The sequence below is a fragment of the Ceratotherium simum genome, chromosome 21, assembly GCF_057802395.1.
Source record: "Ceratotherium simum simum isolate JZ-2026a chromosome 21, ASM5780239v1, whole genome shotgun sequence".
Taxonomy (NCBI): Eukaryota; Metazoa; Chordata; class Mammalia; order Perissodactyla; family Rhinocerotidae; genus Ceratotherium; species Ceratotherium simum.
The window spans coordinates 11,388,138-11,405,273 of record NC_141920.1 but is presented as its reverse complement, the minus strand read 5'-3'; the positions used below and the strand labels follow the sequence as shown (position 1 = coordinate 11,405,273).

Below are 17,136 nucleotides of genomic sequence, written 5' to 3'. Positions count from 1 at the left end.
CTTCAACCGGAAGGACTATCTCATCCGTCTTCCTGGGAGCTGCTCTGTTATAACTAACATTCAGTGTTTCATCAGCACCACTCTCGTGGGGGAGCCAGGCCCGAGGCGTAGGAGAGGGAGGAGACCTGAAGGAGGGCCTGAGGCGCCAGGTTTATGCTTTTCTTCTGTTGGCATCTCCAAGAGCCAAGTGTGGCCGCAGCAGTGACCCCACCCAGGGAGTAAGGGTTATCCATTTACTGATAAGGGTTATCCATTTAATGAGCCCACGGTCTCATTGTCCCTGGTGAATCGAAGAGACATAGGGCATTAGCTTGCATGTGTGAAATTATTTTCTATACACAGGTTGCATCTCTGACTGTAGAGATGGGGGTTCTTAGGCTGTCCAGCAGGTGTTTGTTGAATGGGGTGGGGAAAGAATAAATTGTCTTACACAGGAAACCACTGGTGGCAAATTTATCAATCAGGGGAAGGCTCGCGCTGTAGCCCATGTTCCCTTGTGTGTCTTGCGAACTGTGGTTCTCAGTCTTGGCTGCACATTGGAATCGGCTGGGCCACACCCCAGACCACTTACATCAGCATCTCTGGGGGAGGGTCCTTGGCATCACTGGGTTTTAAAGCTCCCCACGTGACTTTAATGTGCAGCCAGGGCTGGGAGTCAGTGCTTTCAAAGAACAGCAGGCAGGAGACACTCAAGTATTTGCTACCTTTTCTCAGTTGTAGCGACTGCACTGTTCTTGTTTTACAGACTGCATGAGGCTTCTTGAAGAGTGTAGTGGCCTCAACGTCGTCTCACACCTTCCTGAGCGTGGTGTGGGAATGGGTTTGAGTTGGTTTCTGGTTTGGGTTGAATTGATTCCACCCCAGCTCCAGAGATGGCTGCTGACTGCTCGAGACATAGCTCTGGTCTAAGTCCACCAGCCACAGAAACTGGTTCTGGAATGGCCCAGTTGGGTCTGCGTTCAGGACTCTTGCTCGATGGTGAGGGAGGGAAACCCTCTCTCCGGGAAGGTGAATGGGAAGCACCTGCTTAGGATGAAGGTGACCATATGGGTGGGTGGTGGATGTAAGGACAGAGGACCTGACCCTTGCCGATGTCACTGAGCAGGCTGCCCTACTCATGAAGCCAGAGCCCAAGCCAGAGCCATCTCGACTTGTAGTTCGGTGCCACCTGACATGCATTAGGTAACAAGCCACAGAGACACAGGCCCCTCCAGTTCTTTCAGTCTTGCCTCGGCCAAGGAGAAAGTGGCACTGAACTACCAGTCAAGAGATGGTTCTGGCTCAGAGTGCTTCCCCTGGAAGTCCATGCCCATCAGTGATTACCTAACTCTCCTTACCCAGCTTTAGACTCCCTTTTTATGAAATAGGACTCTCACTGGCAGGTAACGGGAACTCCAGCTCAGGCTGGGCCTAATAAAGGGGACACCCGGGTAACTGGCTAGTGTGCCCCGAACCCCTCTGATTTTGGTTTTTAATAAAGAGCAGGCTCACAGCCCTTAGCAAGCAATGATAGATCGCAAAGATTTAGTATAACATTTTGTCTTGTGTTTATGGGTGCTTTCATTAATGGCAAATTATGCTGTTCTCTTTTTTGTAGAGTTTTCCTTTGTCAAAAGGGGAGTTGCAACATACTAAGTACATAAAGCAGTTGTTAGGCAGATGTGGCAAAAATGACAAAGATGGCAGTGTGAACGAGCGTCATTTGAGAAATGCTGTGCCAGGGAAAGTATGATGTGTTGGTTTACAGACCGGGGCTCACGTGTCTTTGCTTCATTGCAGGGAAAGCATTTCCTATGAGGCTAGTCTTGAGCCAAGATCCAGGCTGCATGGTGTGGTTGGGAATTCCAGGCGCCATAGACTCAGATATCCTGGGTCCAAGTTGGCATCTCCCCTCTGCCAGCTGGGATCTTGGGACAAGTTAGTGTCTCTGAACCTTCATGTCCTGAAACCTGGAGCTGATACTCCCTTTACAAGACGTGTGTGTGTGTGTGTGTGTGTGTGAGGGGGAGCTGGGGCAGAACTGTTTTGAGGACTCAAATTACCCAGGCATCTAGTGCCCTTCAGCCAGTCCCAGGAACACTTCAGTGATGTTTGGAAAGTACTTGTTGAGTAAAAACATACTCAGGACGTGCGCTGAGCTCCAGGTGTTTTTAGCAAGTGTCACACTCCTAGGAAAGGTGTAGTCACGCTCGTGCCTGGAGGTCCCCTCCTTGGACAGGACTCTGAGCCTTTGCCCCTTCCCAGGGAAGCCCATGCAGCTGTGCTGGCAGATGCAGCCACAGGCAAGTCATGCAGCGGTCTTTTCGTCGGCGGTCTCCAAGGCAGGGTCTTCAATTCCTAGACTCCCAGATGGCTGCTTCAGGTACACAGCTGTCACATCCTGCCCCAGTCTAGATGGCAGCTGGTATAGCGCTTACATCAAGTACACTGGAAAAGCCCTTTTATTTCTAGCTGCTTGCTTTATCAGTTTCCAAAAGGTGAACAATTTATTAGGATATCCATTTTGTTTCACTAAGTAATAAGACATAATAAAGGTACAGCAAGATTTTTATTGCAAAAACCAGTTTAGGTTTAAATGGCCTCACACCTTTCTAAGGCCTGAGGGTGTACCGGGGCGCAGGGTTGGTTTGTATCACAGACGCACTGATGTTGTATGCTGAAAAACAAACAGACTCATGAAAATAGTGCAGAAGTTTCTCCCCTTTATTCCATTCATAGAGCATCTGTCTTGGAAAGGACCATGGACCTTCCTTCCCTATCTTGCTCTTAGATAGGGCACTTTGAAACCGCGACTTAAGGATTTTCAGGATATGTAAATTTCACTTTATGTGCTGATTTTTGAACATAACCCCCACCTAAGGGGCAATTTCACTAGATTCACGTTATAGTGCGTGTTACAGTTAATTATTTCAAGTGGAGTAAGTTGATGGGAAGTAGTAGGATGCAAATTACCAAATGATGACCCTCCTTTGGTGTAAGTCTGGATCCCTTTTCAAGCTGACTTTCCAGTAGTTGGTAGAAAGCAGTTTTTATCTTCTAACTTGACTGTCACGAGCTTATCTCAGCTGTAGGCTTTCTCTAGACCGCCTCACGGTGGCCAACTGATACGCTGGACCGCCATTTCAGAATGGTGGGAGCAGCTGCCTCATTTTATTCCCAGTCTCCTGGGGATTTAGATGTTTGAGAAGATCCTACATGACACTGCTGAAACATTCCTGCAACTGTTGTCAACCCCGTGAGCAACAGGATGGGTTAGAAGGGTCACAATAGGCAGAAATTGCCTGAGGGGCAAAACGCTGACCTGATGCTTTGTGAAATCAATATACTCGATATGTTCTATACTGAATTTCGTTAGTGAAAATCAGTAGATATTCCATCACTCAAGCTAAGTGGTTCTCAAGCCTTACTGGCATAGAATCACCTAGAGATTTTGGGGGCCCCTATCTTGAGGGTCTGGTGCTGGGAGGCTGCAGCCAAAGTGGGGGAACACCCCCTCTATATGGCAGTACTCGGCAAAAGCAAGTTTATTAGCTTCTAGTGAAGCGTTTCAGTCGGGGCACTCCCCGATCTTTCACAGATCCTTTTCAAATGTGGCCCTCACTGTGCTCTCTTCTGAATAGTGTGCATCTTTACAAATGGGCAGGCATTTGGACCAGACACAAATACAGGGCAGTAAAAGGGGCAGATCCTTTTCTGCTTGGATCTTAGAGGGGACCTAAAGCAGTCTGATAGAGACCCCGTACTGCTCAGTCACAGGGGACCAAAGATGGGGCAAGAAAATGCTTCGATGCACTGAAAAAGGAAACAAACTGTAGTGCTAGTCAGTCTGACTCCGGAACTCATGGCCACAAGAAAATTTGAAGGGTAAAAAGAAAATCTACAGAATGGTCCAGTCTACAGTTACAGGCATTCTCTAATTAGAATGTGGCAGAGTGCCACAGCTTTTATTCCCAGATCATTCTAAAAGCAAACAGTAGCAACAACATTCTTTTAAAATGGCTTTTATTGAGACACTTTCAGGGCTTCTGCAACATTTCTAGTTGGATATCTTCTTTATTTCCAATCTTAGGTGGCTAAACTCTTTTCCAAATGGCAACAAGGCCCACTCCCACCACCTTAGCAAGGAAGCACACTCATCTGTCTCTGCTCAAACGTCCAACAAGGAATGTCCCCCGCTCCGCTATTTTGCACAAGTCTCGTAAGTACTCCACGCAGGACTCACAAGCCCAGGCTAAGTTCTTCCCACCTGTTAATTAGAGTAATTTCAAAAACAAATGTGAGATGGTTTAAATTCAGCTGGCACTACTACCCCTAAGTAAGAGAAGAAACCTTTGCGATGCCCATTTTTCTGATTTGGTAAGCTGTAGCATCTTAATTTGGGGACATCCTGTCCTAAATATTAGCTGGTATCCACAGAATTTATAATCTACCTGTATAACACATCTAAAATAGCTCCATGCCAGCCCCCAAAACCCTGAAGGTTACAGTCTATTCTTGCACTTTCTCCTGTATTGTTTTTGAGAAGCATGACTTAACATTTCAGGGGGATGTTGGTCAAATCTCTACTCTCAGGTAACAAAAGCACTGACGAATCTTTTGGAAAGAGTCTTAGAAATTATGGAAACCAGCCACTTCAGAACTCTTTAGGCCAATGTCTCTGAGACGTGATTGACCAGCCTCTGCCCTCTGCATTGACTGGGAGCATCCCATCATCGTCATAATCGCTGAAAACATTGACCTAATTCTGCCTCCTTGTAACTTTGTTCTTTGAGTTGCTCTTGGGAATCTACGCAGAGTAAATATTCCAGCTCCTTCCATCTTAACAGCCCTCCCAGCGTGTGATCTCCAAAGCCTTTTTCTTAATAGCAAGATGGTCAAGAGAGTTATAACAAAAGCAGAGAGTAGTTGCCTGTTTAGTACAATTGTTCCCATTATAAGGTGAAAACCAACATTTACTTCCTTTAGAAGAACACCAGGGCATTAAGATTCTGCTTGCAAGTTAATGCCAATTTACGTTTACATCCTTTTATCACTGAGACATTTACATATATAAGCAAGCTCTGCTCCTTAACAAAAGGGGAACCAGAAAAAAACTCAAGGATGTTTATTTTAGCAGTTAAAAAGGAAAAAGACAAAACAAAACAGAACCAAAAGAATCTGTAACAGGTGCCTCGAAAGAGAGCATTCTTTATGCCAATGGCAGATCTTGGTCTTCCACAAGTTTCCTCAGTGGCTGTGGCTTCTCCCTCTGATGACAGAGAGCCATGGCATCAACTGGCACAAGACATAATGGACACATAAGACTGTAATGTGTAATAAAGCAAATATTTACATTAAGCACAATACAGCAATTTATTTAGATGCTTAAAATGAATACAAAGGGAAATAAAGATCACAAAATTATACATACTACAACAGTGTGTCATATATTAGATGGTATAAATGAATACACCAGGGTGGTGTTTAACTAAAGATAAAACTAAATATCCAAAATGCAGCACTCCTCAGTTTGCTGCCTCAACACAACACTTTCATACAGATCTAAAAGGTGTCAAAATTAGTAGCTGCAAAGTCAATTGTTGCATGTGATTTTAGCTTAAAAGATTCCAGAAAACAGATCTGAAATACCAGTTTTTGTTTTTGTCAGCTGTAATGTCAAGGATATTCAGAACGAGAAAAATTCTATAATACAAGAGAGTCCAGATATATATCTTACGTGGCTGGCCTCTGTTGCAAGATTGTACAAGGTTATGTGCAAAAACTAAGTCTGTCCAAAAGTCCACACTAGCGCAGTTTCAAGCTTTGGCTAGGTAACCTAGATATAGCGTTTATTACACAGCAAGGGCAACACGAAAAAAAGAAATCTATGATGGGTACACAATAACAATATCATAAGCATCACTTGAATAGGTCTAAAAGGCTGTACAAATATACATTTCAACTATTCAGAATGAATACATGAAAAAAAAGGATTTTCCCCAAAGTCTACTATACACATTGGACTGGTAGCTTGTATGTTGGCCCTACACTACCATGTGAATCAGAATAACGCTTCTCAAGGACATCCAACCAAAATTTTACACAGGGAAAGAAACGTTGAGAAGGCAGATAAAATAAACCTCTGCTTTTCCTCATGTGCGTTCGTGAGCCACCAGCTTATTGGTTTTTCACATTAAGTTACTGTGTCTGTCACAGCAAGTCCTGAATCAAGATCAGCCAACCATGTGTCACAGACTTAGAAATAGCCACTGGGATTGCAGTGGCACATGTCCCCACAGCCTGATGAGCCAGCACTCAAAAGGCAGTACCAGTCAGAATACAACTTTGCCGTCATCCTGAAAGAAGAACAGAGTTCCAGGCTGCAGTACGTCACCGGCGCCAGAGAACCTGGCACTTACGCCTGCTGGCTGCTCAGTTTAACTCCAGTTAAGCTGCCATGCATCGGCTCAGCTACTCCATCAGTCATGTTGTCAAACTGCTCCCCGTCCTCACTGTCAATTGTGCTACTCCGCCACTCAATCTGTGGGGTGGATAAGCGCTCATCATCTTCAGATGCATTCTTCCACTGTGACTGGTCCTTGGACCAAAACCCTTCAACTTTTCCATAGGAACTATTCTTCCATGTCAACTGCTCTCTGTCACCTTGCACGGTAGCCGTTTTTTTGGCAGCTGGCTTACTGCTCCTTGCACCTTCACTCTGGGAAGATTCATCGGACCAGGTTCCTGGTTTCATTTCACACGTGTTGTCCTCAAAGTCTGACACTTGTTGGGAACCAGGGCCACTCTCAGATGGAGAAGCACCATCTTTCCACTCAACAACATCATCTTGGTCAACCTCACTATCAGAAGCATCATGCATTAGTTTGGTTGGTTCCTCAGTCAAATGAATCGTTTCATATTTTGAACCATCCTCCTCTTTTTGGTCTAGCTTCTCCTCAGGTTCTAAAGCATCCTCAGAAATTACCTTCGGTATGTGTTCCTCAGGGTTATCATTAGGGATTTTAGGCTCAACTTCGAAAACAGGGTCAAAAGGGCTACCACTTCCATTGGATTCTTCTTCCAAATGTTCAAAACTGTCTGAGGAACTGTCATCTTCCTTCCCAAGGTTGAGCTTTTTGTCAGCAGTTTTACTAGCATTGACTCTGGAATCTTTCTCATCATGATTTTCAAATAGCCACTCAGCATCAAAATCCATCTCATGCTTAACTTTGTTTAATTCTTTCATGTTGAAGCCCAGTAACACACCAGGCTTGTACTTTTCACAGTCTCGGACACATTTCTTCCTCTTATTACTAAAATGGGAAGCAATGTCACTCTTCCATAACCATAAACTGGCTGCCAGCTTCTCAATTTCTCTCCTGGTGGGATAGGGCTGTTTGTTGAAATACTTTGTCAGGAAGCTTTTCCGGGCTTCATAGGAATCGTCTTCGTGACCCTTGGGGTCTAAAGCTAAAACAACAGGCTCCTCCGGCTTCTCTTCAAAACAGCTGGGTGAATCGCTATCGTCATCTAACTTTCGCTTTTTCAGCAAGGGAAATTCCATTTGCTCATAAGTGCGCTTCACAGGTGCCAGGCCTGGTGACTGATTAAGCCGAGAGGGTGCATTTGTCTTATCCTGGCCGTTCTGGGTCTTTCCAACACCCCTGCAGTGAACAAGATGCAGAGTAATAGTTGAGGCGGTCATGTTGCTGGTATACACACCAAGACAATGGATACACTTGTAGGTGAGCTTTTTCTCCACTGGATGAACCGTCTGAATGACTTGGTGCCGCTCTCGTAAGTGATGTGCAAGTGCATCAGATATGGGTCCTTTTAGGATCGAAAAGCAAAGAGGGCAAAGGGTTTTCCCAACATCTTTTTTATAGGGCACTGCAGCTTGAGGTGAACTTTTAACAGGGATATCTGCCTTTTCCTGAACTTTTGGCTGTGGCTTTGGAGGGACTGGAGGGTTATTTTGGGCATGGTAAGCAACAGACTCAGCTGGGGCATCCCTCAAGTTGTATGTGGTTACAAGGAGATGGATGTTAGTGTGACTACCCTGCTGCAATGTCAAATCAAAGCTCAAAGTAGAATCTGTTTTAGGTCCCATCTCTTCATCAACATGAACCATGCGCATGTGTGCCGCCATCTTTTCCACATCATTGAAAGTCGAACGGCAGTATGGACACGACAGACCATGAATTAACATATGGTTGAGCAGGGTATCTGTGGGCAAATAGCGATTACAGTAGAGACATTTGCTAGTAAAATTGTGTATTTTCATAATGTAGTTGGCTACTGCTGGGACTTTCTCAGCTTTATGTTCTTTTTCGAAGTGCACACTATAGACATTTTCAGGAAAAAGCTCATTACAGATTGTACATATTTTCCACTTTTGAGTTGAGGAAGTATTGGCTGGGGGAGGGCCCGTGGCAGCTGCAGTCGGTTTGGAACTGGACTGCCCTAATACTCTGGATGCCTGTGATTGCGAGAGGGAAGGAGACTTTAACTGGCCTGAGGAGAGAGAAGAGGCATTAGCAGACTGCAGCGAGTATCTTGCTGGTGCCTGGGACCTCTGCTCTGACCCAAGCCCATAAGATCTTCCATTTCCACTTGGAATTAACTGCTTCACAGACTGAGACTGCTGAGGGATGGAAACTGGTGCGTTGCCACTTAGACCCAGTCTCATTGACTGACCAACGCCATAGCCTTGGCCTACAGATTTGACTCCATAGTTATTCTGCTGTAGGTGAACAGTGGACATCATGTTGACTCCCGTTGAGTTTAAGTTAGGCTTTGGTATTGAGAGTCGATTCACCATCTGCTGTGATGGCAAAGACCGGACGTTTCCAGAAGCAAGGGAACCAATTCTTGACTGGAGTCCCATGCCCTTCTTCTCTTGAGGTTTGGGAGCAATCAGCATCAAGGGTTTGGATCGGGGAACCACCACATTTGTGTGCCCAATCATGGCCGTGACCTGATAGCCTATGCGTTCGTGGTCTTCGATGACGTGCTGTACCAAAGCTTCGTAGGACTTGGGCATGAAAAGGCATCGCTTGCAGTGAATACTACTCTCTTCCCGGGCATTTGAGCCTAAGGGGACTGCACCGTTGAGTGATTTTTCACCTGCCTTTGCTATGTAAGGTGCTGCCACATGCTGAAAATGTTCCCTGTAAATGTGCTTTCTAACTATTTCATACAGAGGATCTCGGTAAGTGCACTTCTTACAGTAATAAACAGCTTGCTCTACACTGTCAGCCTGCTTAGGTTTAAGGCCATCACTTTTGCTTTTATCTTTGAAAGTGCTGAGGCTGCTACTTGGTGTGCTGGCGTTTGGAGCATGAAATATTTTAATGTGTGTTTCCAAAGTCTTTTTATCTGCATTGAAGGTACAGTAGGGGCAATTAAGGAGAATCCTATTTTCAAAGTCTTCACTATGGACATTCCGGAAATGACTTTTGTAGGCAGAGAAGAATTTTGAAGAAAATGGACAAGCACTGCAGCAAAAAGGTTTTGTCCGATAGTCCTAAAGAGAAGACAAAAACTGGAATCAGAATGCCACTTCAGACAGGCAGTAACAGGTTCTAGGTGTTTTCCTAGACATTCTCTATTTTTAATAGACACAATGCTATTTTTAGAACTGAAACTCTCTAATGCATTGATTTGAGTACAATGTTTTTTTTCTTTTGCAAAATAAACTTATGAAATATAAACTCAAATAAGAAAGATGTTTTAAACTAAATACTTTTATTTGGGTCCCACAATATAAATAAACTCAATTCTAAGTTCTTCAATGTTTAGAAAGGAGCAGAGTCACATTTGCTGATCAGTTTTAGACAAACCAAAGACAGACGAGTTCAAGATAAACACTTCACAGTGAGATAGGACAAGAATAAACTACAGTCATGCGTTGCTTAACAAAGAAGATATGTCCTGGGAAACGTAGTTAGGCAATGTTGTCATCATGTGATCACAGTGTACTACACAACCTAGGTCGTATAGCCTACTACACACTGAGGCTGTATGGTACAGCCACCTATTCCTCCTAAGCTACAAACCTCTAGAGGACGTTACTTCACCGAATACTGCAGGCAACTGTTAACACAATGGTAAGTTTTCATGTATCTAAACGTAGAAAGGGTACAGTAAAAATACAGTATAAAAGACAACAAACGGTGCACCTGTATGGGGCACTTACCATGAAGGGAGCTCGCAGGACTGGAAGCTGCTCTGGTGAGTGAGTGAGTGAGTGTGAGGGCCGAGGACACTGCTGGACACTGCCGTAGACTTTATAACACTGTACACTTAGGCTACACTAAATTTATAAAAAATATTTTTCCTTCAATAAATTAACCTTAGCTTTCTGTAACAAACTTAAAAATTTTTTTGAACATGACTCTTTTATAATAACACTTAGCTTAAAACACAAACACATTGTACAGCTATACAAAAATATTTTTTTCTTTATATCCTTATTCTATAAGGTTTTTTCTTTTTTTAAAATTTTCTTAAAAACTGAGACACAAACACACACATAATAGCCAAGGCCTACACAGGGTCAGGATCATCAGTATTTCTGTCTTCCACCTCCATGTGTGGTCCCACTGGAAGGTCTTCAGGGGCAATAATATGGATGGAGCTGTCATCTCCTGTAACAGTGCCTTCTTCTGGAGCACCTCCTGAAGGACGTGCCTGAGGCTCTTCATGAGGAGGTGTCACTCTTTTCGGAAGTATGTCCATCGTGGTTTGCTTGGTTTCTTTCTTTTTTTCATCATAGATTTGCTTGTAGGCAGATAATGCGCTGTGAACATTCCTCTCTATCAATGAAAACCTTTCTGTGTTGGGGTCCATGTTTTCAAACTTTTTAAGGGGCTTGTAGGGGTCTGCAAAAGCTTCTGCTAAACCTTTCACTGTGAATTTTTTTGGGGGTTCTTTTTCTTCTCTTGCAGTTTCCTTTTCTCTTGCCTCTTCTTCAGCTGTGTGTTCCTGTTCCAGGTGCAACAACTCCTCACTAGTCAATTCCTCAGGAACCACCTCTAGGAGCTCCTCAATGTCCACACCCAGGTTAAAGTTATTTGCCATCTCAACCACAGCCCTGTTGATTTTTGGAACCTCCTCATCCTTGGCAAATCCTTTGAAGTCATGGACGAACTTCTTGAGTGTCTTCTTCCAGATGCCATTCATACACTCCTTGGGGACATCACCTCAAGCCCAAGCAAGGTTCTTGATGCAGTCGTAGATGTTGTAATCCTTCCAGAATTGCATCCATGTCTTCTCAGTGTCTTCCTCAGTAGCAGCGATAGCCTGTGCAAAGGTCCTCCTCAGGTAATAGGCCTTAAAAGCTGCTATAACTCCTTGATCCATTGGTTGGATCAAAGAGATGGTGTTTGGAGGGAGAAACACTGCTTTGACATTAGGATGAGGATCACGAATAAAGGAGGATGTCCGGGAGCATTATCAACAATAAGCAAACTCTTGGAAGGTATGCTATTCTCCAAACAGTTCTTCTCCATTTTGCCGGCATAGCAATTCAGGAGGCATCTTGGAAGAGGAGCTGGGTCATCCATGTCTTCTCATTGCTCCTGTAGTGCACTGGCAGCGTGTGCTTACTGGTATGTTTGAAGGCCCTGGGGTTCTCACTGTGCCAGATCACAAAGGTTTCAATTTGTAGCCTGCAACATTAACCCAAGCAAGACTGTTATCCTGTCCTCAAAAGCCTTGAAACCTGGCATTGACTCGGCCTCCTGATGGGTGGAAGTCCTTTCAGGCATCCGTTTCCAGAATAGGGAGGTTTCATCCATACTGAATATTTGCTCTGGCAAGTAATTTTCCTCCATAATCAGCTTATCTAGAGTTTCCAAAAATTCTTCAGCTGCCTTCACATCAGCACTTGCAGACTCACCACTCACGTTCACATTATGTATGAATAATGATTCTTGAATCATTTAAACCACCCAGAGCTTTCAGTAAATTCTACATCATAATCCAGTCCAGCCTTTGCTTTCAAGATCGCAAACAAACTTTTCGCTTTGGCTGTAATCATGGTGCCGAGAGGGATACGCTTCTGTGTCTGGTCTTCAATCCAGGTCATTAGAAGTTTCTCCATGTCTAATAAAGGCCTTTCTCGAATTTTTGTTAGTCTTGTGGCCTTCAATGAAGCAGATCCTTTAACAGCGTCTGTCACTTTGTTCTTGTTCTTCAAGATCGTAGCTATGGTGGAATGGGACACGCCTGACTGGTGAGTAATAACCATCACCGATTTTTCACCTTCATAGTCCCTAATCACTTTTAATTTTGTTTCCAGGTCAATCACTCGACATGGCCTCTTACTGACATTAGCAGTGGATTTTGCAGCCTTAGGGGGCATGATGAACCAAACACAAGATTAAATCAAGCACAAGAGAAAATGGTGGAATCAAGAGATGTGGTAACATGAGATGTATGAGGCTGCTGCTGGCATAACATGGCATACTGTTTTACAGTAAACTTTTTTTTTATAAGTATAAAGAGTACACTCTAAAATAATGATGAAAGGTGTAATATAGTAAATACATAAACCAGTAAGAGCCATTTATTATCAAGTATTGTGTACTGTACATAATTGTATGTGCTATACTGTTATACAACTGGCAGCGCAGTACGCTTGTTCACACCAGCATCACCACAAACACGTGAGGAATGTGTTGTGCTACGCCGTCACTAGGTGATAGGAATCTTGCAGCTCCATTATAATCTATGGGACCACCCTCGCATATGCGGTCCGCCGTTGACCACGATATCGTCATGTGGCACGTGACTAGATGTGAAATCACTTTCGCTCCGTGAATCAGTACGTTGCTCCAGGCTTCTGGTTTACTATACAGTCAAATTCAGGGCTCAGAGTGCTGTAGTGCAATGAGGCAACAAAATATAAAGGTATAGCTTTTATCCTTCCTATCATGGTAAAATTTTCATAGAAGAAAGGTGCATCTTCAAAAACGTCAACCATTTTTTCCCTCTGATCCAAGTATGGTATAGTACTCAGATTTCACTGCTCATCAACACACCACTGATTTGAAAAGCCAGCTTGCTTTTGCAGCCAGGGTGCTCCTCCTCAACCAAGAGCAGCTTCAAAAGAAGTAACGGAGTGACAGCTGCTCTGATTCAAATTAAGAAGTTAAAATTCCCTACCGACTGTGAGGCGTGTATGGTGTTAAGAAGCCAATAAGGCACTGCAGAATATACTGGTATCAAAGAGCGACTTCCAGAATTATGCTCATTAACACTTGCACAAGTTGGTCCTTGATGAAGACAGGTGAAACACAGTTTGGTGAGAGATTATCTTTTCTCTCCAGAAAACTACTTTGTTTCAGATATTGATTTGAACCAAAATGAAATATTCTGCTTTTCCTTAAAGCACAACCCTTCTTTAGCGTTAGAATATTAGGCTTTGGGATTCGTAAAACTGAATTAACTAAATGATACATCCTACTGGAAAGCTTTCATATTCTAAGACAACTAGTTAATACCTTTTCCTGGGGCATTAATAAGAAAGAACCAGATAACTAGACTATCAAATTTCTGAGGTAGAGTTAAAAAGCACTAATTCCCTGCCAAGTACGTTCTGATAGATGAACAGATCAATAATCCAGGAATCACTACAGAAACAGGTAACGGTCAAGTTTGCATTGACAATCACTTCTCCCGGTGCAAAAGGAAACACCACCTGTAACTCCGTCTTTGTCACAGATACTTGTTGGCATTGCTGGTACCTTGAACCATCTAATACTGCTTTTAATTCCAATTTGTTAAAATTTAAGTTATGCCTCTCTGTCACTGACATCCTACAGAACGACCTATCCCATCTTACCCAAGCTTATGGGGGGTGTGGTGGGGGGGGTGTGTGTCACAGCTGACATCAACATAGAGGAATAAGAAAACTTAAATGGAAGAAGAGTCCAGTCCTCTCCTCTTGAGAAAAAATAATGATTGTGACACAGACAGAGAAAAATGATGGATAACCTAGATGAACAGAATGTTGGAGGGAACAGTTTAGACACAGAAGAGCCAAAATACTTTTCAGGGGGAATGCTGGTATACGCTGGGCTTTAGGACTTTTAAGTAACAAAATTTCCCATTCTTCTTACACTTGAAGCTTCAGTCCAATGACAAAAAAGACAAAAGTTCTTCCTAGTTTTCCCTACCACTTAGGAAAATATGAAAATTTTTTGACATTTTTCACATTAGGTTGTTGCCTACAAACAATGCATTACTATGAAAGGCCTAGAGCTGAAAAAGGAGTGTACTAAGGATGCTGCCATTTGGGGAGGTCTCCTGTGCCACTTACCTGGTTTTTTGTGAGTGAAGGGTCCCATAGTCCTACATCCTCCCATGTAGTGTTTTTCAAATAAAAGTCATTAGGTTCAAACTGTTTAAAATCCTAGAAAACAGTGAAAGAAGTTTACAAAAACACAGTGGTATCAACTCTAGCCCAACCTTGCATATAAATCCTATCTCTTAACTAGGGCTGGGGAGATGCACAGGAAAACCAACCCCACCAAGAACTAAAGTAGGAGTGATAAAGCTCTTAAATACAAAAAGGCATATGGGAGTGGCACTGAACATCTTATATCAACCAAACATTCCCTTAACGGTCAGCCAGGCTCCCAAGGAAACTGCTGGAAGTTCTACTTAAGTAAAAAAATTCATCCACATATTAACAGCAAAGCGCCCTTCATTAGAATACTGTAACTCATCAGTTACAGTACTTGGATGGAGTGTGAGACAGCACTGTTGCTTACAGCACTACAGGTGTGATGTTCTGGTTCTGGGCAAAAAAACAAAAAGGGGGGGCTGGACTGGGAAGAAAATTCAGGATTTCTGAACCCAAAAAAGAAGAGAAAGCTATTCCAAGAAGGCAAACAGTAATGTTAAATTTATACTCTTATGTCAAAATTGAATGACCCACTTCCCCCAAGGCTAGGAAGATAAAGTCTTAGGGCAAAATTCCCCTTGCTCCTAAGAGGTTCACAGTGGTTCACAGTTCATTGTGAGAAAGTCAAGTACATGTCAACTCTAGAGTATGTAATGGGTGTAGTAATGGGAGTAACAAATCAAATGCAGGATAGAAAAGGTACCTTAACATCTGCATTATTTATTTTTGTGAAGATTACCCCACTGAGCGTGAAGTGAATGGACGGTTTCATAAGGCAGATCTATTTGAACTTGAGGGGACGGAGAGTGGAGTGAACTTGCACACTGGGGGCCACATAACTAGAGAAGCCCACTTTCGAAAAGCTTCAGTCTTCATGACACACCCCTTGAGTATTATTAGTGGGGAACAGGAAAAAAACACCTGTTGCATGAAAGAAATTGCTTTTTTACTCTCAGTTGCATCCAAACATTGCTGAGTGGCTCTATGTGCCCAGCACTGTCCTAGGTGCTGGGGAAACATGAATGGACGAGGTAGCTACAGTCCCTGGCCTGCTGGAACTTAAATGCTAGTGGGGAAAACAGCTTTAAACATTTCTTTTCAATCAGAGGCTTCAACCAAGTAGCCACAAGACCTAGAGCAACGAGATCTGGAAAAGGAGGAGACCACTGCACTGGCTACCCCACAGGGCTGTTATAAAGCTCACAGAATATAAAAAGCCTGGAAAAACAGTTTGTAAAGTCCAAACTGTTATACAAGGGGAAAGAAATAGTCTATGATGGGTCAAAAAGGCCAACAAATGCTCAAATCCTAAGGAAAGAGACAATAAGCACCCAAACTGCCATGCCTCAACAATCAGGTCAACCAGAACATGCAGGCGTACCAGGAAAACAGGCTCTGGAGTCCCACAGACAGACCCTGCCACAAGCTTAGTTGTGAGATGGACCTATTTCTTTCTTGGTTCTTCATCTGTAAATTGAAGATAAAAATTCCCACATCCCCCCAGGAGCCGTTTTGAGGATCTGAATTTAGACACAACTTTAAAGCACCTAGTAAAATGTCTGACAATGCGTACCTTCTTACTGGTAACTGCTTTTGCTTCAGGATGCAAAGATGAAAAAGCCCATTTTAGGGAGAAGGGAACAAGTTAGGCTAACTGAGAAGGCTCTGGTGAAGCTAACGCTGTGGTTATAACTCAGAATCACACCTAAGAATTAAACCATCCTGGCTGCTGACACAAAGTAATGGATCAGAAGCTGAGTCATGTTAAAAATTTAAAAATGACATGCTACTTACTTCTATGTGTTCTTTACAGTATTCCAACCCAATGTCACTAAGTATTTTTTTCACAGTTTTCCGGGCTTTTCTTAAACTGCCAAGATTGTTGACAGGAAGTTGGAACATAGTTTCTATTGGAAAAAAAAATTTAAGTCAAGTCAAAACATGTACAATTTGTAATATTTACTAACTCTACTGACGGTAGGATCACAAACCCTGGCCCATTTTGACAAAAAAGGTGGGTAGATATCCTTATCTAGTATGTTCCGAATACTTAAAGCAGGCAGGCAAAATAAGTGCTGTCTGAGTTTTTTCTATGTTTAACAGGACATTTTATGTTACAGATTGACTATAAATCTAACCTGGCACAATTCTGATTAGGCTTAAAAAAAAAAAAAAAAAAAACAATTTGGCAATGAACTTAAAGTTGAGAATTTGGTTAATAATACCAACTGATTATTTTAAAATCGTGAGTGCTTTTCTCTTTGTGATGTTAAACCTCTGAAGACAGAAAAATGTTCACCATTTCAGCATCATTACCACATAATTTTGAGTGTCAGGGAAAAGAAGTTTTTGTTGTCTGGGAAATGTCTTGCACATTGGTATGGTATTCTTTTTTTTTTTTTTTTTTTGTGAGATCAGCCCTGTGCTAACATCCGCCAATCCTCCTCTTTTTTTGCTGAGGAAGACGACCCTGGGCTAACATCTGTGCCCATCTTCCTCCACTTTACATGGGATGCCGCCACAGCACGGCTTGCCAAGCAGTGCATCGGTGCGCGCCCGGGATCTGAACCAGCGAACCCCGGGCTGCCGCAGCGGAGCGCGCGCACCCAACCGCTTGCGCCACCGGGCCGGCCCCTGGTATGGTATTCTTAAAGAAACATCCTTAAGTTTCTGTACACCACCCAAACTAAAGACACTAATGGTTGTGTAACTTGCCCCCCAGGTGGCACCATACCTGGACAAAA

General features: G+C 43.2%; 1 protein-coding gene across 3 annotated transcripts in view; it reads right to left on the bottom strand.

Moving 5' to 3' along the window:
• Positions 1-5,089: 5,089 nt before the first annotated feature.
• Positions 5,090-17,136, bottom strand: part of ADNP (activity dependent neuroprotector homeobox) — a 34,663-nt gene continuing 22,616 nt past the window's right edge. For 2 of the 3 annotated variants that reach the window (XM_087445114.1, XM_004430273.3), the window contains exons 2-4: positions 16,187-16,299; positions 14,306-14,398; positions 5,090-9,505 (exon numbers count right to left, since the gene is read on the bottom strand). In XM_087445114.1, coding sequence (XP_087301240.1) covers positions 6,395-9,505; positions 14,306-14,398; positions 16,187-16,294 — 3,312 coding nt within the window. In that variant the 5' untranslated portion in view covers positions 16,295-16,299 and the 3' untranslated portion in view covers positions 5,090-6,394. Of the gene's footprint in view, positions 9,506-10,177; positions 12,864-14,305; positions 14,399-16,186; positions 16,300-17,136 lie in introns of those variants that run through there. The other variant, XM_087445115.1, reaches the window with a different exon arrangement.